At 35.9% G+C, this 27,251-nt stretch overlaps 1 protein-coding gene across 1 annotated transcript in view; it reads left to right on the top strand.

Annotated features, from left to right (window-relative positions):
* Positions 1-24,006, top strand: part of ttll12 (tubulin tyrosine ligase-like family, member 12) — a 38,525-nt gene extending 14,519 nt beyond the window's left edge. Inside the window, exons 5-14 of the mRNA XM_073838253.1 lie at positions 4,756-4,889; positions 5,038-5,114; positions 6,131-6,247; positions 6,334-6,528; positions 9,324-9,435; positions 16,802-16,953; positions 17,318-17,399; positions 17,479-17,547; positions 21,897-22,032; positions 23,791-24,006. Coding sequence (XP_073694354.1) covers positions 4,756-4,889; positions 5,038-5,114; positions 6,131-6,247; positions 6,334-6,528; positions 9,324-9,435; positions 16,802-16,953; positions 17,318-17,399; positions 17,479-17,547; positions 21,897-22,032; positions 23,791-23,942 — 1,226 coding nt within the window. The 3' untranslated portion in view covers positions 23,943-24,006. The remainder of the gene's footprint in view (positions 1-4,755; positions 4,890-5,037; positions 5,115-6,130; positions 6,248-6,333; positions 6,529-9,323; positions 9,436-16,801; positions 16,954-17,317; positions 17,400-17,478; positions 17,548-21,896; positions 22,033-23,790) is intronic.
* The last annotated feature ends 3,245 nt before the right edge of the window (positions 24,007-27,251 follow it).

The raw sequence follows: 27,251 nt of genomic DNA, 5'->3' as shown, positions 1-27,251 counted from the left end.
CTTTAAAGATCTTTATATTAGAATAAGATGTTTAAATATATTTTAAAAACTACAATTTTTGCTCCATAAGACTTATCGTTTCATATCAACATGTGACCATGATAATGTCGAGACAGTTTTGCTATTGCAATATCACGATATTGATAATATCCTTACATCCCTAATTTATTGTGATAATAAAAAAATGAGTGAATTTTTACCATTATAGGATGATTGTTTTCACACTCTGCGGCCACATAACTGTGTTTAAATGGCTTATAAAAGTGATTTTTGCATAATAGGTCACCTTTCAAACCACTATTTGTCAGTCACTAATGTCAGCCATTTCTGATGTTAGTAAATACTCTTTACCTCTGATATTTAACTTTTTTAACAGTTTATATAATCACTTAATGCATGCCACTCTTTTTTAATTGGCATCTTCCAATATTGTGCTTCTATACCCTTTCAGACCCAAATTTTGCTCCAGGGATGCAAAAGTAATACCATGCTTTATTTCTGCGAATCAGGTCAAATGGAGTTAACAATAATATTCATAAAGAATTTTGACAAAATCACCTGACCATAATGAGCCATTAATCATTATCAGAGTTTTATTATAATTCACCAGTTCATCAAAAATGTTTGTGTCTCTTGGGCTGCCTTTAAATGGGTATTCTGTTGCATCATTCTCTGAAAGGGGTTTTCCAGGTCCATGCATTCCTTAGAGGCCTGTAATGATGTCTTGGGAAGCCAACCATGCATGAAAAAAACAAGCAGGTTTATTTAACAGAAACACAAAGCCAAGTTGAAAAATCAGCTGTCTGCATCTTATATACATTATTCTCTCAACCCCCAGGTGGGGTATTCCCAAAACTCTTCCTGGCTTTGCGTTATTACTTTTTAATAAGGACATGCACAGTATACATATGTTGATTTTGTTATTACAGTCTGAATAAATAAAATATTCCGTTAACTGGTGTGTTTACTTTTTGAAATATTAAGAATTGACATATTCATATCAGAGGGTTATGCATTAAGTGTTTTATGAAATATTCTTTAAATTTTTACTAACTCTGAAGATTCAGATCATATATTCACTGTACTAATAGTCCTTCTGTGGAAGATCATATCCAATGTACTAACAATCATCCTTCTGTGGTTTTCTAATCATTTTGAAACTTCTTCAACCCACTCATCTGACGTGGTTCAATTTTGCATCAATAACTTAAATGAAACTCTTAATGGAAAATAAAAGAAGTGACAGTAGACTTAGGTTAATAATTTATGTTATACTGAATAATGCAATGGAGTGATATTTGAATATAAATTGTCCTAGCATCATTTTGGAATGACGCAGTGGATTTTGTTATGTAAAGGCAGTCTCTGTGCCATTTAGAAAATGGTTTGAAAAGGATTTCAGTCATGTGTTCAAAAAAGAGGTCAAAGGGCCTCAGAAGGAAGTCTGTTTTTAGCTCTTTGGAAGGGAATCACCTACATTTGTCTTGAGTCATGATTGTGGAATGTGCCATCCATTGACAGATTTATCTTGGGTTTACTGCCTGAAGTTGGCAGTGCTTTCATAACTCATACAATAGTCCATGGTGGAGTAACAAGTTAGCTCAGATTTGTAGGTTCCACATTGACAGGATCTCTTATTTTATGGTTCTAGGGTGTTAAATCAGAATTTTGTGGTTGATAATTTTTTTTCTTCTTCACCATGGCTTAATATATTTGTTCAAAAAATACAATTATAATTGAAATATGTGGTGTGATGAGATCAAGGCAGACTAAGTATTTTCAGTAAAATTGCAGTTTGTTTGTATTTATGCAGTTTATGGTGTAACTCATACTCAATAAGGCGGAGGTTCCTTCCTTTGTCTCTTACGTTGCTGTCTGCGTCTAGCACTTTTCCGTTTCCTCTTCAAGGGTGTTCATCTGCCTCAACTCCGCTTGGGGTTGCAACATGCTTTTTTCACCCCTTTGTACCCTCTTGTTAACCTGTGTGGTTGATTGCATAGCATTAACTCATAAGCATGTCTTTCACAATTGTTGCTTACTCATTCTAACAAAGCTAATTGTGCAATTGCAAACATCTTAATCTCAAATATGGCATCAACTTAAAATAAGCATATAACATAACTTTGAAACTTTGAAATAGCAATATTATTATCTATATCCAAAACAGTATCTATTAGATAACAAAGTCTAAATATCTAAGCATAATAATCCTCATAGAAAGAGACAAAGGCTTTTGAAGCATAAGAAAGTCCAAGAAGAATGAAAGAAACTCTGAAGCTATTTGGGTTATATATAGACAGGAGAAATTATCTGGTTACAGCATCAACAAATGTTTATGTCTGCTGAATGAATGTCAAATTAAATTATCCATTGTGTCACTTATCTACACCAAGGCTGGGTCGAAGTAAGGTCAGAACTAGGACACGTAGGCATATAAAAATATAGATACAAGTTGTGGTTTTGACACCCTTCCAGTAGAAACAGCAGAGCTAGCAAACTTCAGATATCACCTTGCGAAAACCAGCTTTCGGAAAGAGCCAAAAGTACCAGTCAAGACAAATTCAGAGAACAATCTCCACATAGAAAATAAGAAAAACAAGAAAACAACACCATTTCAACCACAGCAATGATGTAACTTGTATAACCAAAAATATACAATGTCTACGGAATATGAATAAAAATTAAATAAAATGAAAGGAGGAATAAATGAGTAATAATGAATGTATAAGTAGCATAAGACATTAATATGGATATGATGAAGAGTACCAATAAAATTATAAAGAATAACTCAAATTATAACAAAAATTAAAACAACATTGCAAATTTGCATTTATCATTATGGAACGTTATTACAATTTAAAATAGCTGTTTTAATAATTGAAAATAAATATTTAAAAATATGATTTTTGTGGAAACTATACATTTTTAAGGATTTATTGAATGGAAAGTTAGCAAGAACTTCATTCATTTAAAATGGATATCTTTTTTTAACATTATTAATGTCTTTACTACCAATTTTTATCAATTTAATGCATCCTTCTTAAATAACATATTATTATTTTAAAAAAGAATGTGACCCTACATTTTTAAAGGTTTGCGTACCTTACAGACTTTCTATGATACGTTGCAATAAATAACGCAATTAATCAAAAAAAAAACTATTTCCTTTTGATCACTTTTGTCTGTTCTGAAGTAAAGATCTACAACTAGATCTGCATCCATCTCTAATCACTGCCCGCCTTTAAAAAAACAGACACTACATCGTATTCTTTTTATGTCTTGAATGACAAGATCAAATAGATTCTTATCTTTCTGCCCCTAATGCCCCACAGGGAACAAAGGGGATTACACCACAAAGGAATGACCCAGGACACTGAAGGCTGCACCCCCCATGGAAATGTCTGTGCGTGATAATAAAAGACAGACCAAAGCTGCTCCATTAGGTCAAGTGGTCAAAAATTCAGGTGTGATTGGGAAAACTAGCAACCTAAGAAAGGTGTTAATATCAGATGTTAACAGGGCCTTTATCACTTAAAAGACAAGTTTGCACACTCTAGGACTTTTACGCCCCACTAAAAAACAAAGAAGGTTATCGTTCACACCATCTTGCAAGTCGTTTACTGCTTGGCTACTTATCACGTAGCGCTCAGTTTGTTTATGTGATCCTGATAAGCCCTTAAGCCTGTGAAGCCTTGCTAATGAAATAATAGGCTGAAAAATCTGGAACTATTTTTGATCAAATAATATTATTAAGGTACTTATGTTAAAGTTTTTTGTATGTTTTGTGACTCATATACGACTATGACATATACAGGAGAAACTCAGTAAGATGGAACTGTAATAGTAAAGTAGTGAAATCTTTATAATAGTATAGCAAAAGCCTGATACTTACATTTAGATGCAGTAAGAACCAGTCAAATGATATCGAAGATTAATTTATTTTATGAGGAATAACATTTCAATAAAACAAGAAGTAAATTAATTTTTAGTAAAGCTGAGAATACTGATAATGATAACAGTAGAAATGTATTGTTAAAGATCTGGTTGTGGTATTTAGGTAAAGAGATAAAGTAATCAGCATGGTCTTGAAAACTACAGAAAGCTGAATGTTGAACTTTAGTGAAGAATTTACGGTTTTTATCAGTACATCTACAAACCCAAGATAGGGAAAGTCTCTTTGAGCTTCCCCAGACCTATGTTGAACTTGTTTATTGCTCACCACACTACATAACACATACAGAAACAGAAATTCAGTCAGAATTGTGAAACTTGAAACAAAGGAAGGAAACAAGTTGTAATTGTAAGAGAAAAAGTTGCAGTTGCCCTTTTATTTTTTTATTCTGAGATGTAACGGTCAATTGCTAGATATAAACTAAGGGTTGTGAGTTGCAATTACCTTGTTCATTTTTTTTTTACAAAGCAGAAACAGGTTTCCATACTAACAGTTGGAGGTGACCTTGACAAATTGCAGTGGATCTGACTAAAGTTCTCTTAAGTTCCGACATGCTTAATATGAAATAGCAGATCATGCGTTACTTCATGTCTGCAGAAACAGTTTTGCATGTCAGATGTGATGCAGTAAGGCTCATCACACATGAAAATATGTCAAATTTGTGCCCTTTTGTTTTTGAAAGTACTTTGACTAATGATTCTTTAGGCATTATAAAGCGTTGCAATATTAGTTAATGAATGTTATTATAAAGTGGTTTTATAATATTGATGTCTTTGATTTAATGAGAGTTTTAAATTTATCAGATGAGGTGACGCGTGATTTTACATATGGAGAGACAGACTCTATGGTGAGGAAATGCCGTCTGTTACCATGGGTGTCTAATGAGATTGAGGCTGTGAGCGATGACGTCCAAGAACCGTCTGACCTTTACTATGAAGTGAGGGAATTTAATTATCCTTCAAATATTGTTTGCTTTGGAAACATTTGTCTTTGTGGAATCTTATTGGTTGTCAGCATGTTTTAAACTGCCTGGGTGCTTTTTCATGTAGTAAAAGTCATTTTTTTCTTTACATCACTGCTTCCAGACAATTCTGCAGGAGAACAAAGAGAAGCTTCCTCTAGACATCCAGCCTTACCATGTACCAGATGAAAAAGTGCTGAAGTAAGTCATTTTGGTTATTGTTTTATTGTTTTTACAACTTTAACGTTTGTTTTCTTCCTTTTTTTAAAAGTATTTTTCCATGTAAAAATTTCAAAGTTTTTAATCATTAATCATTTATAAATCAGTAATTTTAATTATTCATATTACAAGTTATGTTTTGTTTTGAATGGATATGGATGTGTTTTCGTTATAAAAGGTTGAAAATAGTTAAAAAAGCAGTCTGTGTGTGTGTGTGTGTGTGTGTGTGTGTGTGTGTGTGTGTGTGTGTGTGTGTGTGTGTGTGTGTGTGTGTGTGTGTGTGTGTGTGTGTGTGTGTGTGTGTGTGTGTGTGTGTGTGTGTGTGTGTGTGTGTGTGTGTGTGTGTGTGTGTGTGTGTGTGTGTGTTGAAAACAGAATTGCCCCTAAAAGTGTTTATTGGTGTAACTGAGGGTCTGGAACATGTCTGTACTTGCAATAATTTAAAGCCCCCTAATGAATATCTATAAATCTTGGGTCACAAAGTCAACAGTTTGCATCGTCCATCTAGATATAAACATTCTTCCTCCTCCTAGGCTGGCAAGGTTTAAAAGATCTTCAAAGCTGTCAAAGTTTTAGATAAATCACAGAGCTCTTGCACTCAAGGATAAGTGCTATACCAAAAATTTCAAAGCACAGGATTTGGATTTGAAAGCATGCATGAAATGCATCACTTTAGCAGTTTATCTGCTCAACACACTCATATGTGGTGTGTACCATTCAATCTGAGGTTGCTTTCTCTATGACAGTCTGGTTTATGCAGCTTATGGTTTAACTCAAGCATGCTTGCTGCTTATGTAATGTTTAGATCTGGGGTAGAGCCAGCTGTCCTGGAAATTTTAGAGGCCCAAGAGTAGATGGAAAATGCTTATGCTCATGCATATTCTTGCCAAATAGACATCAGCTAGAATAGTACATGTATTTAAATGGTTGCACAGATTTTTTTTTTTCACTATGTGTGTGTATCCACTTGGTTTCCATTTCATGTGTACACAATTCAGAGTCTACACTGAGATGAAGCAAGTTTTAGACCACCTGAAACATCCACGTTTCCAGTTCACTGGAAATGAAGAAGAAGCTGACGTAATCTGGACCTTTTCCCATATCCGGGATTATAGGTGAGCATGTTTACACTCACACACATCAGAGCGATCTTGTTTTACTTCAGTGATTTTGTTAGCTCAACTGATTCATTTACTCTTAGGAAACTAAGTGAGGAACGGCCTCATGTCCTGCTCAACCAGTTTCCCTGTGAGACGGTGTTGACCACTAAAGACTGCTTGGCATCTGTGGCACGGAGGGCCAGGGGAGGTCAGGGGGCTCCTTGGCTCCCCAAAACCTTTAATCTACAAACTGAGCTCCCTCAGTTTGTCAGACATTACCTGCAGAGACAGGAGAGGTGGGTGTCTGTGTGATCATAGTAGTGGGAAAAAACTAAAATGTGTCTTAAAGGTTGTATCAGCGATTTCTAGCCTGAAACATAAAGTGTAAAATTCAGCTGATCTTTCATCACGATCCGCTCGCTGCCTGCCCCATAAATTGTCTGTGAAAAAACCGCGTCTCTCTGGTCAGCCTAGGGTCCGAGATATGCCAAAAAAACAATCGGCACTACCAACCATTCCACAGCAAAAACAAACATTGTTCCAACCAATCAGCGTCAGGGGTTTGGTGTTGTGGACTTTCGCTCCGCCTCCCTCACATCCCTGCACCAGTAGGAAAGTCCACAACACGAACCCCCTGACGCTGATTGGTTGGAACACGGTTTGTTTATCTGTGGAATAGTTGATAGCGCCGACTGTTTTTTTGGCATATCTCGGACCCTAGGCTGACCAGAGAGACGCGGATTTTTCACAGACAATTTATGGGGCAGGCAGCGAGCGGATCGTGAATAAAGGTCAGCTGAATTTGACACTTCATGTTTTAGGCTAGAAATCGCTGATACAACCTTTAAGTAGCACGGGTATATTCGGAGCAATAGCCAAAAATACATTGTATGGGTCAAAATGATAGATTTTTCTTTTTTGCCATGTTCCATGAAGATATTTAGTAAAATTTCTGCAGCTACTATATCAAAACTTATTTTTTAATTAGTAAAATGCATTGCTAAGAACTTCATTTGGACAAGTTTAAAGGCGATTTTCTCAATATTTAGATTTTTTTGACCCTTCAAATTCTAGATTTTCAAATAGTCATAACTTGGCCAAATATGGTCCTAACAAACCATACATCAATGGAAAGCTTATTTATTCAGCTTGATGAATAAAAAACTGACCCTTATGACTGGTTTTGTAGTCCATGGTCACATATGTAAGAGACTATGGTATCTGACTAAAGGTGCTTGGTTAAACATACTTTATAAGAGGAATATCTGGCAGTTGTGGAAACAGAACTAAAAAAAAATGCACAAACATTTATAATAAATAATATGATTGCACAGACCAGGAGGACTTCTTAATCATATGACACATGAAGTGATTGTATACACTTGTTTCACTTCCTTCATTGTTGTTAGATGCACTTTTGACCTTCCTAGATTTGCAAAGTACATTTCAATATTTTGGTTTCAACAAGAGTATAAAACTTAAAATAGGAATGAACTATATTCATAGGCTATTGCTTATTTCTGCTTAGATCTCAGTCATGTGGGAGATTTCTCACAATTTCTATGCATATTTTAAAGACTCCGTCTGGGAATGTCTCATCGGAGTGATTGAAATGACTCCTGAAATTTGAAGAAGAGTATATAAGCTTTCCATTAATGTATGGTTTGTTTGAATAGGATAATATTTGGTTGAGATACAACTATTTGAAAATCTAATAAAGTTGTCAAAATGAAGTTCTTAGAAATGCATATCACTAATCGAAAATTAAGTTTTGATATATTTACAGTAGGACATTTTCATGGAACATAATCTTTACTTAATATCCTAATGTTTTTTGGCATAAAGGAAAAATTTATAATGTTGACCCAAACAATACATTGTTGGACTTTAATGAGCATGTCAATAAGATAACAAAGCCTAAATCTGGACATTTTGGGCAATTTAGAAATCTGGCTAGGACATGTCAGGCACAGCAGAACTTGTGCCTTTCGATGAAACTAAGCATTGTTTTATTTTTTATTCATCAAGTGAGTCGATAATTCAGTGACCCATTCATAAAGACAGTAAACTTCTTTGTTTCTAAATGGATCAGCTGTTTGAATAAATTGGTTGAATCACTCATGACTCCCAAAAAGGGCCTAAGACCTGCAGTTGGGCAAAAGTAGTCTCAGCCTCAGACGTCACGCCCACGAAACGTGGGCTAAACGTCTGATGCATATGGTACACTTCACTGGAAACACTTCAGGAATGTCGAAGTTGTCATCTGATTAGTTGAATTTGATCGGATTTCCGGTAGACGCGAGTGTCGCGTTTATTTTTGGTCTGCCGGGAAACAAAGCGCAGACTGATTTACTCTTGTGTTTTGCTAAGAGGTGCTTATGCAGACGCCATTGTTGTTATACACTTTTGCCACGTTCGCGAACAAATTACTGACTTACTGCTTGTTCTCCCTCTTCTTATTTAACTTTCAATGCTGGTTATTTCAGTGACTGACTTGTTGCAAGCCAGTCTGTTGTTGTGGGGACATTTCCACGCCCCGAAACGTGACGCTGAACGAAACAAACTGTGATTGGTTGTTTGACATGTCGGTCAAATGGCCTTATGGGCGGGCCTTGGCCAATGAAAGCTGCCATGAATTCCAGACCTTCAGCCGTCAGTCTGAAGGTCTGGCTACGCAAGACTAGGGCAAAAGTGACTTGCAATTACCTACTGGTGGTTTTAGTTTTATATGTAGAGTACAATTCTTTAGAAAAAAAAAATTCAAAATGTTCATCATTATGCAGTTCTAATTGCTGTGTAAATGCATTCATGCAACCTCTGAACAATCTGTAAATATACCTAAATCCCACTTCAGATGCAATTTCTGAAAACAATGCTATGGCCACATTGTAGAATAAATTCAATGTGGAATCCAAAAAGCTGCTGTTTTATAATATCTCTTCAATGCTTTTCCGTTTAACACAATGACTTTAAATCATCTTTTGGGGGTTAATTTATTATCCCAAATTGTATGGTGATTGATTTGCTATTAATTAGACTAATTTATTGGCACGTGTACGTGTAATTAAGTATTTGTCAATGATAATTTCAGAGGGCTGGATAACCACTGGATCTGCAAACCTTGGAACCTGGCCCGAGGTCTGGACACACATATAACGGGCAACCTCAACTACATAATTAGACAACGAGAGAGCACCCCAAAGGTATACATGCTGTTGTTTTTATATTCCCTCTAAATACATTTGTACAATCAAACATCCAACTCCAAATCAAATGATTTCTCCTCACCTTCAGCACTGAGCACTGAGCACTGTCAGCTGCTTAGAAATTCTGGCCAGTGTCCGTGCCAAAATCAGTCTGATCTTGAGGCTCGAGCGAGTAAGTGTACAGGTTCAGATGATGAGTTATGAGGAAAATAACAGCGAGTCTTCACCACGAGGTTCGGCCTCTTTTTGTTACAAACTTCACAATTTATAGTCTTACCTGGTTACAATGTGTACACAGAATTCACACTTAACACCTCTCTTACTGTCTAGCTTTGTTGCAAGCATTTGAAGCTACACATAAGATAAGATATGTACATTTTGGGCTGCAAGTGCAACACCTTTTTTTTCTATAAAGCGAGAGATATACATCACAGCGTCTTTTAGTCCTACACATGTTGCTAACCACAGCCTCACAACCTGAAGCGCTGATGCCCCTAAAACTATTTCAGCAATTCCAGCGTTACAGACGTGACATTCAAGGTCAAAACCTGAAATATAAATCCTCATAAATTTTATTCTTTACCAATATATTAAACCATCTCTCTATATTTTTGAAACCCCTTAAAATAGAGTCCAGACATCAGAAAAGTTTCAGTCTAAAACCCTGTTTTATATTTTAAATGAGGGAAATACATGTACGTTACGGACGTGACAAAAAAAGACTCGAGTTTCTGGGAGACAACATATTTTGTAAAATTTCTGCGATTTACAGTGCACAAACCAGAAGTAACAATATCTGCCGAATTGACAAGGGTTGGCTATTTACAAAACCTAAAACATCAATTTTGTTTAAATTTTCGCTTTTATGTTTCAGAGGAAAAATCAGCGTTACGGACGTGACATCTCTCCGTTACGGACGTGACCGTTCTGAAAGCGGAATTTATCCGACTATGGAAATGCGTATAAAATGCTTTAAAAAATTTAACTGAGACGTCTAATAGTAACTTATAGTAAGTAATAAACATTCGTTTAGGCCATTATTTAACTAATTAATGTATACAACAATGAGACATTTTAATGTTTTTATTAATAAACTAATGTTTTCTTGTGAGCTGCCAGATGAAATTCACAGTGCTGACTCGCATCTCCACAGATATACTGGATGTGGCTTTAGAGAGAAATAAAGCCTTCATATTACATAAACGGAGAGTGTTTAATTTTAATTGTTTAGTTTTTAATTGGTTCGTTTGAAAGTAGACATTTTAAGCTAGACATATCTCTTGTAGCCTTTGTGAGACAGGCTGAGTTCTGGCTCTTTTTTGAGAAACGCTCCAGCCAGAGACAGACCGAGATGGCAGAAAGCGCATCCTGTCTGTCTTTATTTGTAAAAAAAAATAAAAAATACAAATAATAAAATTAAAAGCTTACGTTAAATCAGGTTCGAACTGAATGTTTCATTATCAGAAAAAAATGCTTTATCAGAAAAAAAAGTGATGCATGCACGCATGCACCTCCCTGTCATGCATGCGCATTAGTTTTCCGCACAAACCCTTAAATATCAGTAATAAATGAGGTTAATGCTAGAGTGGGGATCCGCATTAAAATAAATTTTCACAAGTCTACACCCGAGACAAACGCAGTTATAACCTGCAAATTGAAGGATATATTTGACGTTTTAAAATGATCTAATTGACCGATGCCGTTCCAATTCGTTGATCATTAGTTGCTGTTAATCAAGATTACGCATATGTCGCAGCATAAACTTGTTTTAATAAATCGCTTATGCATTAAATAATAAAGATACAAAACAGGTTATTAAATATGCTGAATATATTTTGTACAAATATTTATAAAATTGGAAAGCCTAATCTTCATTTTGCATCTGCATAAAATAGTGAATTATTTTTAACATGCAATGATACAAAATAAAACCAAACAAGATTTGTAATGAAGAAAAGAATATTTAGACAAATATGAGTGTTGAAACCCCACAGCACATCTCTTGCTCACTCAACAGCATGCGCGCAGAACACGCAAAATCTTGCTCTATGCATGAATGCAGCGCAGATAGCGACACAAGTTATTTGAAATACATAAAATGTTTAAATAAGATAATACTGACAATGGAAATTATATGACATTTCAAATAGTTTTGACGATTTTTTCCCTTTAGTCCGCCTGTGCATTTCTGCACAGTAAATGCAGTCCATCTCCGCGCTGTTTTTAGTTGAGAACGCAATTTCTGAATGAATTAATTTCTAAAATGTTATGATAGAAAAAAACTCAAACAGGTCACAGTATAATAGAAATACACAGGCTATCGATCATCAACTTGTGTGCAGGCCCGGTTCTACGGGGGTGCTTGAGGGTGCTAAGCACCCTCAAACGAAATCAATAGCACCCTCAGTTAAAGCTGTAATAATGTCATTTTATTGCAGATTTAGATAACAATCCAGTGAGTAATCATTAAAAAAAAAACATTTATTTTTCTGCTGTAAGCATTAAAACAATGCCCTACCATATTGTAACGCATCAAAGCAGTCAATTAGAGCGTTGCATTTCAGCCTCGGCCGACTAGCCCGACTTTTTTACACCTCTAGTTGCTGGGCTTCAGGCCAATTTTCACGTCAAAGTTCAGAGGCGGACGGGCACCGGTTTTATCTGTTTTAGGTTTCTCCTTATTTTAATATTTTAGACATCCATAAATTATGGTGAAGAAAAAAATGCCGCGCTGGTGGAAACAACAGGAGACTTCACTTTCGGTTTCACTTTCGAGATCGGGCACAGACTGCAGCGCAGCTGGAACAGATCCGCGCTCAAGCACACAATATGCTGAAAATTGCCACAAAGGTAAATAAATAACACTGAATGTGCCGGGCCAGAAAGAGTAAAGCTTATTTAAATTATATATTAATAAACTAGTGTATTCTGAGTCAGTGTAACAAAAATCCTTTTTGGACGCGCCTTTAAAGAGAAATTTATCTTTTCGGATTACATAATGAGAGAGTTTTTGTTTTCTATTTGTTTTATTTCGTTAAGTAATAATTTAAAACTATTTTATACGTTTTTTTAAGTGCACACAAATAAAAGTACACCCTTTACAGTACCGAATGATGTATTAACCTACTCTTACCTTTGTGAGCAAAAATGACAGATAATTTTAAATTGCTTCCACTGAAAAAAAATGCACTGGCGCCCATGTCCTGCGTCTTCAGCTTCCACTCTCTGCACAAACTATTGGATATGCGCCTAATACCGCACATTTATCTCTAGGTTTAACGTTTAAACTAACATTGTTTTATACTTGAACTATTTCATATCTATAGATTTTATGCAAATCGTGATGAGTAGGCAAACTGATCAAATTAACAGACTGATCAGTCTACCGCTGGGCGCTGTTCCTTAAAAATAATAAAATAAAAACTTATATTTTACGAACAAAAATGCTCCAAACGTTTTTTTTCTAAATTAAGTTAATAAAAAAACGAAAGTATAATCAATTTGCCATTGCATACAAAAATGAAGTATTTTGATTTTAAAATAGCAACGCGCGCCATCAGTGTCGCGCCCTAATGTCGACTATGATGGTATAATGTTAGAGCACCCTCATTAATTTAGGAAGCACCCTCAGTGATTTAGTTCTGGAACCGGGCCTAAGTATGCATATGAATTAATATGAAGCATCTGTAAGAGTCACGTCCGTAACGGTCACGTCCGTAACGCATTATTATGGCTGATAAGAGCAAAGAATTGAGATGGGCTGTTGATCATAATAAGCATGGCCATAAGTTGGCTTTGTACAGAAAGTTTCAAGTTAATTGCATTAGTAATTACTAAATTAAATAAACTTAATCTTTAAAACGTTACGGACGTGACACAACGCTGAAGCGTCCTGATGTCATAAATCTAGCCCTTATAAATCCAAAAATCATAGCTGTTTCGACAAAGTGAGTTTATTTACTTTTCATACAGGCCTCCATCTTTCTACAAAATACTTACTGTTGACACAATTAAAAAATATACAGTCTTTAATCTCTCATTTGAAACCATGAAATACAGTCGAATGAAAATGTAATTTTACAATAGGTACACCCATCATACGTGGTGGAAAAACATAGCAATTTCCTTCAAATTTCTATTAAAGCACGTTGATGCAGCTAAATACAGACCTAAATGCACAACTTAAACAGGGTTTTGTTCTTTTTGTATAAACTTAATTTTTTCATGGTAAGGTTGACATTTGCGTGGAATTGCTCATTTATACTTACAGCTGGTACTGAAGCTCAAAGCATCAACCTTGCCTGTTAAAGTTTTCAACTCAGAACAAAAAGCACTGTCTTTAACCAATTGTATTAATCTCTCATTTATTCTTTACTACTGTCAAGTTAATCTAATCATTTCAAGATTTAAAAAAATAAATAAATAGAGAAGAGACCTTTAGACTTCCTGTACTGTCTGGTTTTAGAGTATAAGAAGTGTTAGAAATGTATCTCTTGCAGATCGAAGAATTCAGACTGCACATCCTTTTTCTCCGCTTCCAAATTTCTGCTGGGTGCACCTGAAACTGTCTAATTTTCTATTAGACTTATTTATCTCAGATTTGACTATTTTCTAGATTTGATTTGATCAACTTTACTTTGACTAGATTTAATTAAGATCTGATTTTCTTTGATTCAATTGATAAGATATGATTTAACTTTAATTGGCACTGATGGAATTCTCAATTTTTGAGTGTGTAAATATTATCATTGCAAGTGTCCTTGCAATTGCTTCATTTATTATCTTGCTTGAAGTATACAAGTTTTGAATCTATTTGATTTGGCTTTATTTGATCAGGAAATTGGAATCAATGTTTATTCCTTTTTAATCAAAATCACATTAATGGACTTAAAGGTCATTAATAATGTGATACTTTTTATTGCTGCTATTGTTATAATTGTGTCATTAAATGTTGGACTGGAGTTGTGTGGGTTACTGGTGGATTATTGTGATGTTTTATCAGCTGTTTGGATTCTCATTCGTATTCTTACTACAGGACCCAAGTGCTGTAATGCTAAATTTCTCCAAATCTATTCCGATGAAGAAACAAACTTATCTACGTCTTGGATGACCTGAGAGTGCATATATTTTCAGCAAATGTTCATTTTTGGACAAACTATTCTTTTTAACAACAATCCATTGGCCACACTGTACTTCATTCATGTCAGAAGTCAATCTGCCCTGACTGGGGTCTATTGAAAGACGAGCACAAAAAGACTCCCCTCAGGGTCTCTGGAGTCCCACTAAGACCCTCTCTGAAGGAGTCTCAGTCCCGTGCCATACAAAACAACTAACAGTCCCCTCAAGCAGGCAGTTAGAAAGAGACAACAGTATCTGCTCTCTTCACGGTTAAATGTCATGGAATGTGGGCCCTAACTATGCCCAAGGCACTGAAGCAAAACATTGAGATAAAACTCCTTTAAGAAGTACTTCTGTACATTTAAAAATGATAGTAAAATAGTAAATTAATAATAAATTAATAGATTAGAATAATAGTAAAATAATAAACACAAATGCCCTTGAATATAGCTTTAATCATGGGTGGAGGACCTCACACCAATCACAGAGTTTCCCCAAACAACAAGGATACAACAGTTTAAATAGGAAAAGTACATAGCAAATGTAACATTACATAATTCTCCTCTAAGATGATTGGTTAATTTATATGTCAGCTTTTGTTTTCCAAAACATGAGATTACTGTTTTCAGACAGACATCTGCCCACCTCACCTTTGTCTAGGTTTCGTTATTGCAAAACTACTAAATGTTTCTGTTCTCTAAATTGTACCTGAAGGTTAGGCCATCAGAGAAAAGGGAAATGCTAGTCATTTGGTTTTATGGAAATGGTTAATTTTTTTTTTTTTCTTTTTTTTTTGGATAGCAGAATGGATGAAACTTGTGAAGAATTTTGGCTTAGTTCGTCGCAGTTCATTGTAATCTCACAAAGTTCTGTTATAATTAATGAAGCTCTACAATGCACGGTTAATCTCTAATGTACATCGCATTTACATATTGTTTGTTATAACTAGAGAAATTGTGAATGAACAGAACGGTACTGAACAAAGTTCTGACATTTTGAATGGTGAGTGGATACTGTCTACCTTAGACGTGGCTGATTGATCATTGGGTTCATGAAAATAACAAAAATGTCAGTGATTGGCTACAAAGCTCACTGTAGCAAAAATGCATTGTAAATAGAAACATATGACCACTGGAGATAATATGAAAAGCCTTGCCCCACGGGTTGTGGAAGTAGGAAATGGGTGGTTTCAAACCACATCGTTTTATTTCACTGTCTTTGCATTTTCGCTTTGAGTTTGTAAACACTCGATCAGTACCCTTCCAACATTATTATGTAATGCGTAAAGTGAAGCTAGCGCAAGACCAAAATTTGTGGTTAAAAAATTAGATAAACATTAATTTTTTTAATAAGATGGCAACCCGATTCGCTACATACACGACACTTATTCCTCAGCTGAGATTGTGTAGAGCCCTTTGAAGCTGCACTGAAACTACAATTTGGACTTTAAACCCACCAAGCCCCATTGAAGTCCACTATATGGAGAAAAATTCTGAAATATTTTCCTTAAAATCCTTAATTTCTTTTCAACTGAAGTAAGAAAGCACCACTGTTTTCAACACTGATAATGCTAGATTATTTCTTAATTTCCCTGCACCTTCAGATACTTCTCAGTCCCTTTGCACAGCAATAGTAAGGAACACAAAGTCTCTCACCACAAACTACTTCATAATTTTCTGTCCAAGCATCAGCTTTTATACATTTGTCAAGGGGGTGGTGCACTGCTTGAACAATAAGCATTATACATTGCATAGTCTACTTTAAATGGTAAAGAACCGTTGTGTCCTGGAAGCAGATATCCTCAACCTAATTATCTTTTTTTGGGGGGCTGATTTCAAAGAACAATACATGCATGCAAAAGATGTATAAAAACAGATGTTTTAGGACTAAATTCTTTTCGTGCCATCCAGGGTTATTGAGTTAACAGAGGAAGGGAGACAGAGAGAGAAGTCAAGCTGAGGTCAGATCTTTCTGAAACAAGACGTTTCTTGTGCACCAAATCCGCATATTAGAATGATTACTGAAGCATCCTGTGACACTGAAGATGGGAGTAGTTCCAGCTTTGAATGTATTGCAAAATAAAATATATTTTAGTGATAACTTCACATTATTGCTGTGGCCGGCAGCATATTTGTTTAAAGTGTGTTTTTGCTGTATATGTCTGCAAAATTGCAAAAGCAATAACATCAGATGACATTAGATATGTTCCTTCACACCCATCAGGACTTGCATGTGTCTCTCTCAGGTGGTGAGTAAATACTTGGAGGACCCTGTGCTGTTTCACAGAGAAGAGGTGGGCATGGCGAAGTTTGACATCCGATACATGGTGCTGCTACGCTCTGTTGAACCTCTGCGTCTTTATGCATATGACGTCTTCTGGCTGCGTTTTGCTAACAAGTAAACCCCCACACAAACACAATCCTATAGACACACCTGAAAACCCAGAGCAAATCATATAAATGTCATGCAATAATATACTAAGTCACAGTTGAAATGGTTTAAAAACAGTAATAATCCAGGTCAGCTAAAGGTTAAGGAAATGAATGAATATCAAGATACTAACCATGTGTGGTTAAATAAATCAAGTTTATTAAAAGGAGTTAAGCTTGAATAAGAATGTGAAAGAATGAAAGAATAAAGGTTTTTGGAATAGAAGTGTCTTAGTTAATTAATCTCAAACACCGAAACCTAACTCTTGGTAAGTGTTGTCATATTAGCAAAGTTGTTTCTATGCTTTTTCTATGGTTTTCTTTCTTTTCAGACCTTTCTCGCTGGACAACTTTGATGACTATCAGAAGCACTACACTGTGATGAATTACGCCGCTGATGTGCAGCTCAAACAGGTACAGAAACTCTGCTTGGACTGTATGCTTGGCTCTGTAGAGTTGATCTCAGACGATTGATGGTTTTGTTTCCCATCAGATTCACTATGATGAATTTATCCCCATGTTTGAGAGCCAGTATCCACAGTATCCATGGAAGCAGGTTGAGGTATGGCTTTTTGCTTTTTCAGTTTCAATCTGTTTATACACACCATAACATACAATGGTCTTGTTGTGAAATTTTTCCCAAGGTTAAAGGAGAAATTCACTTCCAGAACAAAAATGTACAGATATTTTACTGACCCCCTTGTCATCCAAGGTGTTCATGTCTTTCTTTCTTCAGTCATAAAGAAAAAATTGAGTTTAAATGCAGCTTTAAACAGCTCCCAGCTGAGTAAGAAAGGGTCTTATCTAGTGAAACGATTGGTTAATTAAAAATGTTTTTTAACCAGAAACGCTCTAGCTCTCCGTGAACTCTTGTGTATTTCGGTTTATGACAGTTAGGTTATGTCGAAAAACTCCCATCTCATTTTCTCCTCCAACTTCAAAATCACCCAACATCGCTGTTTTAGGATGATTTTGAGAATCTGAGTTTTTCGACCGAAGTACCATAGTATATGTATTTTACAGTTTTTTTTTTTCAGCTTTGGTGCATTTCTTTGATCACAACTGAAATTCTCAAAACTACTTGTTCAGCTGCCACATCATCCTTTCACTTCTTCATATCATATATGAGCATTTTATTGATTTGAATAAAACTGAATTGAGAGTAATCTATGAGAATAGTGCCTATGAACTTCTACTAATATATCTGGCTCAGTGAAGAACCCTAAATTAGAACGGGACTGTTTTCTTCATCCCGCTCCCGCCCGCCGAATTTCTGACCATTACCGCCCGCTCCCGCTACGTGTGTGTTACACTCCCGCCCGCTCCCGCAATTTGTATGTCCACTCCCGCCCGCACCCGAAAAAAACTCTGAGAATTTATTCCCGCACGATGATAGAGATTCTTTGATTTTGTGTCTTCTCCCGTCCCGCAGGAAAAAAAAAACGTAGGCTATTGGTATTGCTATTATTAAAGAGATTCATGTTTGTTTCTTTCCCTGGCCTGCATGTATTCTGACGCACTGGTAGGGAAGATGAATAGTAGCCTGGGCTATCGGGGACATCTAAAACGCTTAGGCTACCGCGCGTTTCTTTAGACTTCATGTAATTTGATTTGGGCTATTGAAGTATTCCGTAGGCTTGATTGGTCCTGGTGTAAGTGTGCAGAAAGCATGTCTGAAAGCAGCTAGCCTATGAGATCACAGAAAGACAAAACACACAATACATTCGAATATAATTTAGTTTTTATCAAAAATGTTGCACCATCACACGGCACATAAAATAGACTGCTTTGCAAAAATAACAATGAAATATGAAAACAGCAGTTTTGCAATTATTAACCAAAGCCAGATGTCACAGGTATTCTGTATTCATGTCGCTAGGCTACCTCCCGATCCCGCAGTGTTTTTTTTCCCGCCCGCAGCAAAGTTCAAACCGCCCGCTCCCGCAAGATTTGCGTTGGGTCCTGCGGGACTCAGCGGGTCCCAATCCCAATGCAGTCCTCTAGCCTAAAGCCCCGTTCACACTAGCTGTGACTTCTGTCGCTGCATGTCGCCAGAGGCTGGCGATGAGGTCGCTAGTGGGCGTTCTTATTACTGGTTGCTTAGTAACGTCATTTAATTTGAAATTCAACTTTAGAAACAAAGACAAGCAGGTTACAATTCATTTTAGTGCAGTTAATATTATTTTTAAATATGGTACGTTTATTTGCTATTTAATCATTTATGATTTTGTCTGTTTTCATACATTTAACACATTTTGGTTTTGATTTTTTAAGAGGTAATATCCAATTTTACATCCTATTAGTTCATTAAAAACTTACGTGGAATCCCCACGATATCGGCCACCCCTTTCATGCCTTTTTTTAAATTTATGTCCCTGTATGTGGGCAGGGCAATTGCTAACGGCAGGAATTAATTTCTCCTCCATCACTGCTGGAACTGAAAGGAGAATAATCACATGAGCACTATCGTCGTCTTTCCTATTGGCTGTCGCTCCCGAAAGTTGCTCTTCATTTGTATAAAGTTGAGAGATTCTGAACTTAGCTCGACACGCCCACATCCGGTCGCCAACGGTTGCTGACGGCCGCTGTCGCTCTCGTAGCCGGAAATCGCCAGCTCTCCATTGAAATGAATGGGATCGCGTCGCTTTGTCACTGCGTCGCGTGTAGTGTGAACGGGGGCTTAAGAAAAAGGCTAGTTTGGCTACTTAGGGCAATCTATTTCAGACTGGAATTGAGAACCACTGGTCACTGCTTAAAATAAAGTAGAATATGTATGGAATGTACTGGTCACTGCTTAAAATAAAGTAGTATATGTATGGAATGTATTGATTGCCATTGGGGTGTATATATGTGAGTTCAAGACTGGACTCGGCAGCTACTCTGCAGACTGGCTCAGCTTTATTTCTTGAAGAACTTTTGGCATCAAAACCTCAAGACTTTGGGAATCCACAACAAGCATAAAAGCTATTTCTCATTCTTTTGAAATAAAATAATGCTTTGGTACATTCATGCAGTTGATTATGTACAATTGTCTACTGTTTCCAACGTTATAAATTGCCATGTTGATCAAAAATACACTGGTTTTAGTTCCTTGCACAAGTTATTAAAAGAAGAATGGTTGAGCATGCTGTCAAGCATGTTTTCTATACATTTCCATTAGACTGCTTTTGTAAATGTGTCTTGATTTAATGACTTGAATTTCACTAATGAAAGGAAATGACAAAAAAACATTAATGAACTAGTTCTTTGTAATAACTTTATATCTTATGAAGCTTAATTTGGCGAGCATATAGAATGAGCACAACGTGTTACAACACAGGACAAAAAAAGATAAGGATGTGTAGTAGAAGGGTAGAGAGACAAAAAAGTGGAAAAAGCAGAAGAGGACTGATGAAATACGGGCCACTATTGTGTCATTTTGATGGCACTGATATTTTCATTGACATGAGTACTTGCGTTTGAGAGATGAACTGAGGATTTTGAACAAGTAACAGGCGGTGGTTTCTGCCACTTCTGTGCGGGCTTACTCTCAGTCTTGAAGTTTTGATGCTAGGAACCGAGAGCATTCTCTGCACACTCTTTTAAACTGTTTTTCTTTAGGGTGTGTTCAATATGCAGTCACTATTGTGACTTTCCAGGAAGCTGACATGGGCCTGTACAAAAATGCTATAGAGGCCTGTTTTGTTAGATAAATAGGGTATGGGGCCTCTTCCTTTATCTTAACATAAATTGAGGCACCATACCCTACATATTTATCTAATGTCAAAACAGGCCTCTATAGCATTTTTGTACAGGCCCATGTGCACACATGCATATGCATGATAACTTAATACATAAATGGCTATACTTACATTGATTATACTTGATTAATTCATATTCTGAATAATACACTGTTTGTATAAAGCATTTTGAGAAATGCAAGAATGACAAAACAAAAGTAAATCTCACCATGTACACTCATGAATAAGTTTCCTAGAGTCTTGTTTTAGTATGGTTTCTGTTTGTATTCAAAACTCAATGTGAAACAAGTGTGGTGCCTATCAACAAGAGGAGATGCCAATAAAAGGTCCATACACCATACTAATCAAGCAATACAACTGTTTATTTGATGTAAAATACAGCTGATCAGATTACGATAATAATAATAATCAATAATGATGATATCAATAATCAACAAGTAAAAGCATAAAAAAGATAAACAAAGCTGGATAGTTATATGCTGAACCCCAAGCAAAATAGGAAAATAAAGACCATATTTACAACTCAGAGACGTGCCATCATCTCCACTCTCAAAGACTGGGGAGCCCGTTGCAGTCGCAGTAGAAGACCAACACGTATGTCAGAGAATGCCGGGTGATGCGCGATTGTCCCACGGCTGAGCTTCCACTGTGCCAGCAAAAAGTCCCATCCTTTATACTTTAAATTTAGGTGCAGTTAAGACAACCTCCAAGTGAGAGAGAATCAAGTTGATCAGGCTTGACCATCTCCCCACGTGGGTGCACATCATTCCAATTTCGTGAGATGATGGTTCGTTACTCGTTATCTCAGAAGTTTGTAACCATGCCCTCGCGCCCATAAAACTTCAAGGCCAATGGAGGAGGATAGTGGTACAGAGTTGTACCAGTAATATTCTTTGAAACCCCCTCCCTCTAAACTCACACTCCCTCTATGTTGTTCATCTCCGTTGGGTGCACAAAAACACTAAATGACCCATCTCTTACAAGACTGGTGTCACTGTAATAGTATCCACCGAAAAGATACTATATATCCATTTGCTTAAACACATGCCCCCAGACATCAAGTTGTCACTTTTTGTTCTTTCTTATCACGTACACATACAAACAGAGAAACAACTATGGTTAGCACTCTTACTCCACTATTTGTTGTCCTTTTAAATGTTGTTTGTTACAGGCGGATATCTTTAAAGCATTTGCAGAGCTTTTCCAAGCAGCTTCCTGCCGGCCTGCTCCATATGGGATCTGTGCGTACCCCTCCTCCAGAGCCATATACGCCATTGACCTCATGCTTAAATGGGACCAGACAGAAGGTATATACCATAGGCAGTCAAATCACACTCTCTTTAATAGCCACACTCTTAAAAATAAAGGTGCCATTTTGTCTAAATGGTTCCATAAAGAACCTTTAAAGGACAACTGTTGCCAAAATGCAACCTGGGTTGCTTTTTTTTACTGTAAACGAGACAAACTTATATCTAAAAGCATAATTACGACAAACGAGCCGTTTTTGAGATTGACCGTGATTTAGTTTTGTGGTCAATGGGAATGGGAGTTCCAGGGGCATTACTTTGAGCGCATCAAAATCTATATTTTTACAACACTAAGAAGGCTCGACACACCATGAAACTTTGCTCGAAGTATCGCCTGGGTCTCTACACATGAACTCCAGCATTGAGAACATTGTTTGTGTACACAGAGTTTACTAAAAAGAAAGTTTTTGAACAACTCACTTTCACTGTTTGGGTTTCCGCTTACGGCCGTCTTGCCAGTCAAGAAGTGTCGATCTCCGAATGCGAATGAATGGACTCCATAGGACGAAATATTAGGCTTATATAAGGCTCTTTTTACAACTAGAAGGTTAATATTGTTTTTCACTTGCGACAAAACAACAAATTAGCCATGCATTTATATGGAAATATGCTTTAGGAGCTATTCATCTTTACTCTCCTCGCATTCGGAGATCGACACTTCTTGACTGGCAAGATGGCCGTAAGCGGAAACCCAAACCGTGAAAGTGAGTTGTTCAAAAACTTTCTTTTTAGTAAACTCTGTGTACACAAACAATGTTCTCAATGCTCGAGTTCATGTGTAGAGATACTTCGAGCAAAGTTTCATGTTGTGTTGAGCCTTCTTAGTGTTGTAAAAATATCGATTTTGATGTGCTCAAATTTATGCCCCTAGTACTCCCATTCACCGGCCATTGACCACAAAACGAAATCACGGTCAATCTCAAAAAATATGGTTCTTTAAATAACCTTTGACTGAATGGTTCTTTGTGGAACCAAAAATGGTTCTTCTATGGCATCGCTGTGAAGAACCTTTTAAAGCACCTTTATTTGAACAAGTGCAGTTTGATTTTTGTTTAGGAGAGAAGTTCAGCAAACAATGAATTTGGCTTAAGAGTGTTATTTGTTTGTTAACCTCTGATGCATGTGGAATCAGCAGACAATAAATCGACAGTGAGAAAATTAGGTGATAAAGTGAGAAAATGAAATGTTTCTCTCTCTCCTCTAGTCACACTTAATGTGCAGAGGAAAAATAATGGGTATAAACAAAACATGGTGACCCAGACCAAACTGAAAACATTCTGAGCAAGGACAAGTAGTTGTGACTTTTTTTATCTCACATTTCTAATTACTTTTTTTTTTTTTTTGCTATTCTAAGAGAAAGCCTGAATTGTAACACATACTCAAAAATGCAAGAAAAAGTAAGAATTGTGAGATAAAAAAAGTGGCAGTTACTTTTTTTATTTTGTATTCTGTGGAAGGAATTGCGAGAATTGAACTTATCAAATTTTAAGAAAAATGTCAAAATTCAGAGACGTAAATTTGAAATTTAGGGGGGAAAGGCAGAATTCTGAGTTCATATCTTGAAATTCTAACTTTTTTCCTCAGAACTTTAGATCTCAAAATTAAAATTGTGATAAAAATATTACCCTTTTTTTTTTTATTAATTAACGGAAACTGACTTATATAACACAGCTATTAAAAAAAGAAAGAAAAAACTAGGAATAACATAAGCTAAACTGAATAAATCACATAGTTCCATCGTTTTTTTTTTTTCTTTAGGAGAACGTGTGATGCAGCCTCAGATACTGGAGGTGAATTTTAGCCCAGACTGTGAGCGGGCCTGTCGCTATCACCCCAAGTTTTACGACCACATGTTCCAAACACTGTTCCTAGATCAGTCAGAACAGTGCCCTGTCACTCAGATTTTATGACCAAATTGCGCTAAACGACTGTCTCGATGTTCATTATAAATAAAGATGACTAATGCCCCTTTAACATTTGTCTTTTTTTCCTAATCATCTGTGGTCCATGCAGCAGTTCCTTTGATGAATCACCTACAGCTATTTTAATGAAGGATGTATTGAATTTTTCTTTTTGATTTTAGTGACTAAATGGAAAACCCACATGCTACTCCAGTACACAGGAACAGAAGGAAAATGAATCAAAGTACAAAATATAATACCAGTCTGTTCATATATAACACATGTGGGCCACAAAACCAGTCTTACGTAGGATGAGTATATTTGTAGCAATACCTAAAAATACAGTGCCTCGCAAAAGTATTCATACCCCTTCATTTTTTTCACATTTTGTTTTGTTGCAGCATTATGTTAAACTGCTTTAAATTAGTTTTTCCCTACATCAGTTTACACAGCATACACCATAATAATGACAAAGACATTTTCTAGAGTCCTAGTTGTTCCAGTCGTCTTCCATTATGGATAGGCTACATGCTTCTGTCAACCTTAAATGCAGCAGATTTTTTCCTGAACTCTTCCCTAGATCATTGCCTTAACGCAAGTCTGTCACTGAGCTCTACAGGCAGTTATCTTGACCTCAGGACTTGGTTTTTGCTCTGATATGCATTTTCAGCTATTAGACCTTTTCTGAGAGGTGTGTGCCTTTCTAAATCATACTCATTCAAAAGAATTTGCCACAGTTTAACTCCACTCGAAGTGTAGTAACATCTAGAAGCAATATGAATGCTCCTGAGATAAATTTCGAGTGTCCCAGAAAAGGGTGTGAATACTTATACAACGGGATCTTTTCAGTTTTTTTTATTTCTAATAAATTTGCAAAGTTGTTACAAACCTGTTTTGTGCTTTGTCATTATGGTGTATGAGATGTAGATTGATGTGGAAAAAGTAATTTAAAGCAGTTTAACATAATGATGCAACAAAACGAAATGTGAAAAAATGAAGGGGTATGAATACTTTTGCATGGCACTTGTATTAGTCGAAATATTTTTTTTATGCCAAAAATCATTAGGATATTAAGTAAATGATGCGGAAAATGATTGATTCAGAGTCAGACAGGTGGGGTTAAAAATTATTATACAATTTATTCAAATAGTTAGATAAATTTCATATATTTCAGAAGCAAAATGTAAAACACAATCCAAAGAATAGTTATAAGTGGGAGACCCACACAGTGAAGAGTCTCTAAGTCCATTAGCAAGGAATAAACATTAATTCCAATTTCATAATAATAAGCCAATTCAAATCTGTTCAATAATAGTATACTTCTTTGAGAAGATATACAAATGCAGAAATTATAAGAAATATTGCAATAATAATATTTACTGTCTCAAAAGTTGAAAATTCCATAAAAGCCAAATTTCAATTAATAAAGTCAAATTTAGTCAATACTAATGTAAAATCGGAGAAAAAATAAGTCTAATAGAAAATTAGACAGTTTCAGATGCACCCAGAAGAAAGTTGAGAGCAGAGTACAAGAGGCTAAGAAGTTTGAAGTCTCCGATCTGTCCTAAATAAAATTGCAAGGCTTTTTATACTCTAAAACCAGACAACTCAGGAAGTCTGAAGGTCACTGCCAGTTTGAAGATACATCAATACATCAATTCATGAATTGGACAGACGTGCAGTTTCAGTTCCCTTTTGTCAGTTCAATTATCTTTAGGGACATAGCCAGAGACACAGTGGACGGCTACAGACGGTAATAATAACTGTTTTGCAGAATTAGCAGAATTGTACTTTGTGCATCACACATACATAGATGCAGATAGAAAAATACAGACTTTGTGCATCACACATACATATATGCAGATGATGGAAAAATACAGAACCCTGAAAGATGAATAAAGTATTCAACAATACATTGAGTAGACTACTAAATCATAACCTTCTCTTCTAATATTTAAAGGGTGATTATTAATATGTTTTAATGATTATATACATATTAATATTTCTCCTCTAATAATTTATTTTAATAAGGGTTAAGATTTTTTTTTTTTAAATACACACATCAGTAAAGATCATGTTCAGTGAAATTTATTTAGTAAATTTCCTACCATAAATATATCAAAACTTAATTTTTGATTAGAAATATGCATTGCTAAATACTTCATTCGGACACTTTTAAAGGTGATTTTCTCAATATTTAGATTTTTTTGCACCCTTAGATTCCAGATTTTCAAATAGTTACATCTAAGCCAAATATTTCCCTATCCTGACAAACCATACATACATTTTGGGCATTAATAAAAATGTCTCCATATCTTCTGAACGTTTAGGATAGACCAAAAACTCAAGGTTTGATCCTATTAGGCCTTTAAAGTGAATGTCTAAGTATATATGATAGCAAAGAGCATCTTTCTTCATGAAGAACATTCTTTTGATGCACTATATCTGTAGAATTATCCAGGAAATACAGGAAAATTCTGTCACATTCACAAATTATATTGCAATTGAGTTTCAGTTTAGCAAGGATTGCTTTTCAGTCTATCTCAGTTAGCAATGGTATGTGGGAAGAACTGTTACACAAACAGACTCAGTTCCCAAATCTTCACTGAAAACTTTGCACAGAAAGAAAAAAGAGGCTCCAGAGAGTATGCAAAGATAAAGTCGTAAAAAAAACAAATAATTCACTCCTTAACGCAGGTGCAAAATAACATGTTTTTTTTGTCGAAAACTCCTAGAAAAGAGAAAATGCTGCTCTAGAGCCTACATAGCCTAAATGTGAGAGGAAGAAACCTTTAAAAAACAACTCTTTTCAAGAAAGTATTTAGCAACTCCTTTTCTATGGTAACTTAAAATAAAGAAAGTGAATGGTGACTCATAATAAGTTCAGGAGCAGAGAGGTCTATTAATCTGACAGCAGTGGCATTAAGAAGCATTAAATATTTGAAATTAGTATGCAGGGATTTCATTTTGTAATTAAAATTCACAAAAAGTGACTGAAAATAATCAAATCAATTGAATGATTCATTACAGAGTCGCGTGCAAACGTCTAAAGAAGCAGGTCACTACATTTGCAGCTGTTCTGTGCTTTGTTGTTCTGTGCTTTGTTGTTTTATCTGGGTTTTCAGTTTTCATCACAAAGGTAATCAAAGTGTTTGGAAAGTATTTTTCGCAAATCTATCATTCGTAAAACACCCGTGAATGTCGTGATAATGCAGATGCAGATCTTCAGGTCATAAATACATTAGAGAGCAATTGACAGGCAAAAGGGCCCCAGTACTGGTGCGAATTGCCCCTCGTTGTCACTTGAGATGGTTTAGC

Source organism: Garra rufa, chromosome 4 (genome assembly GCF_049309525.1).
Source record: "Garra rufa chromosome 4, GarRuf1.0, whole genome shotgun sequence".
NCBI lineage: Eukaryota > Metazoa > Chordata > Actinopteri > Cypriniformes > Cyprinidae > Garra > Garra rufa.
This window is presented reverse-complemented; position numbering and strand designations above follow the sequence as displayed.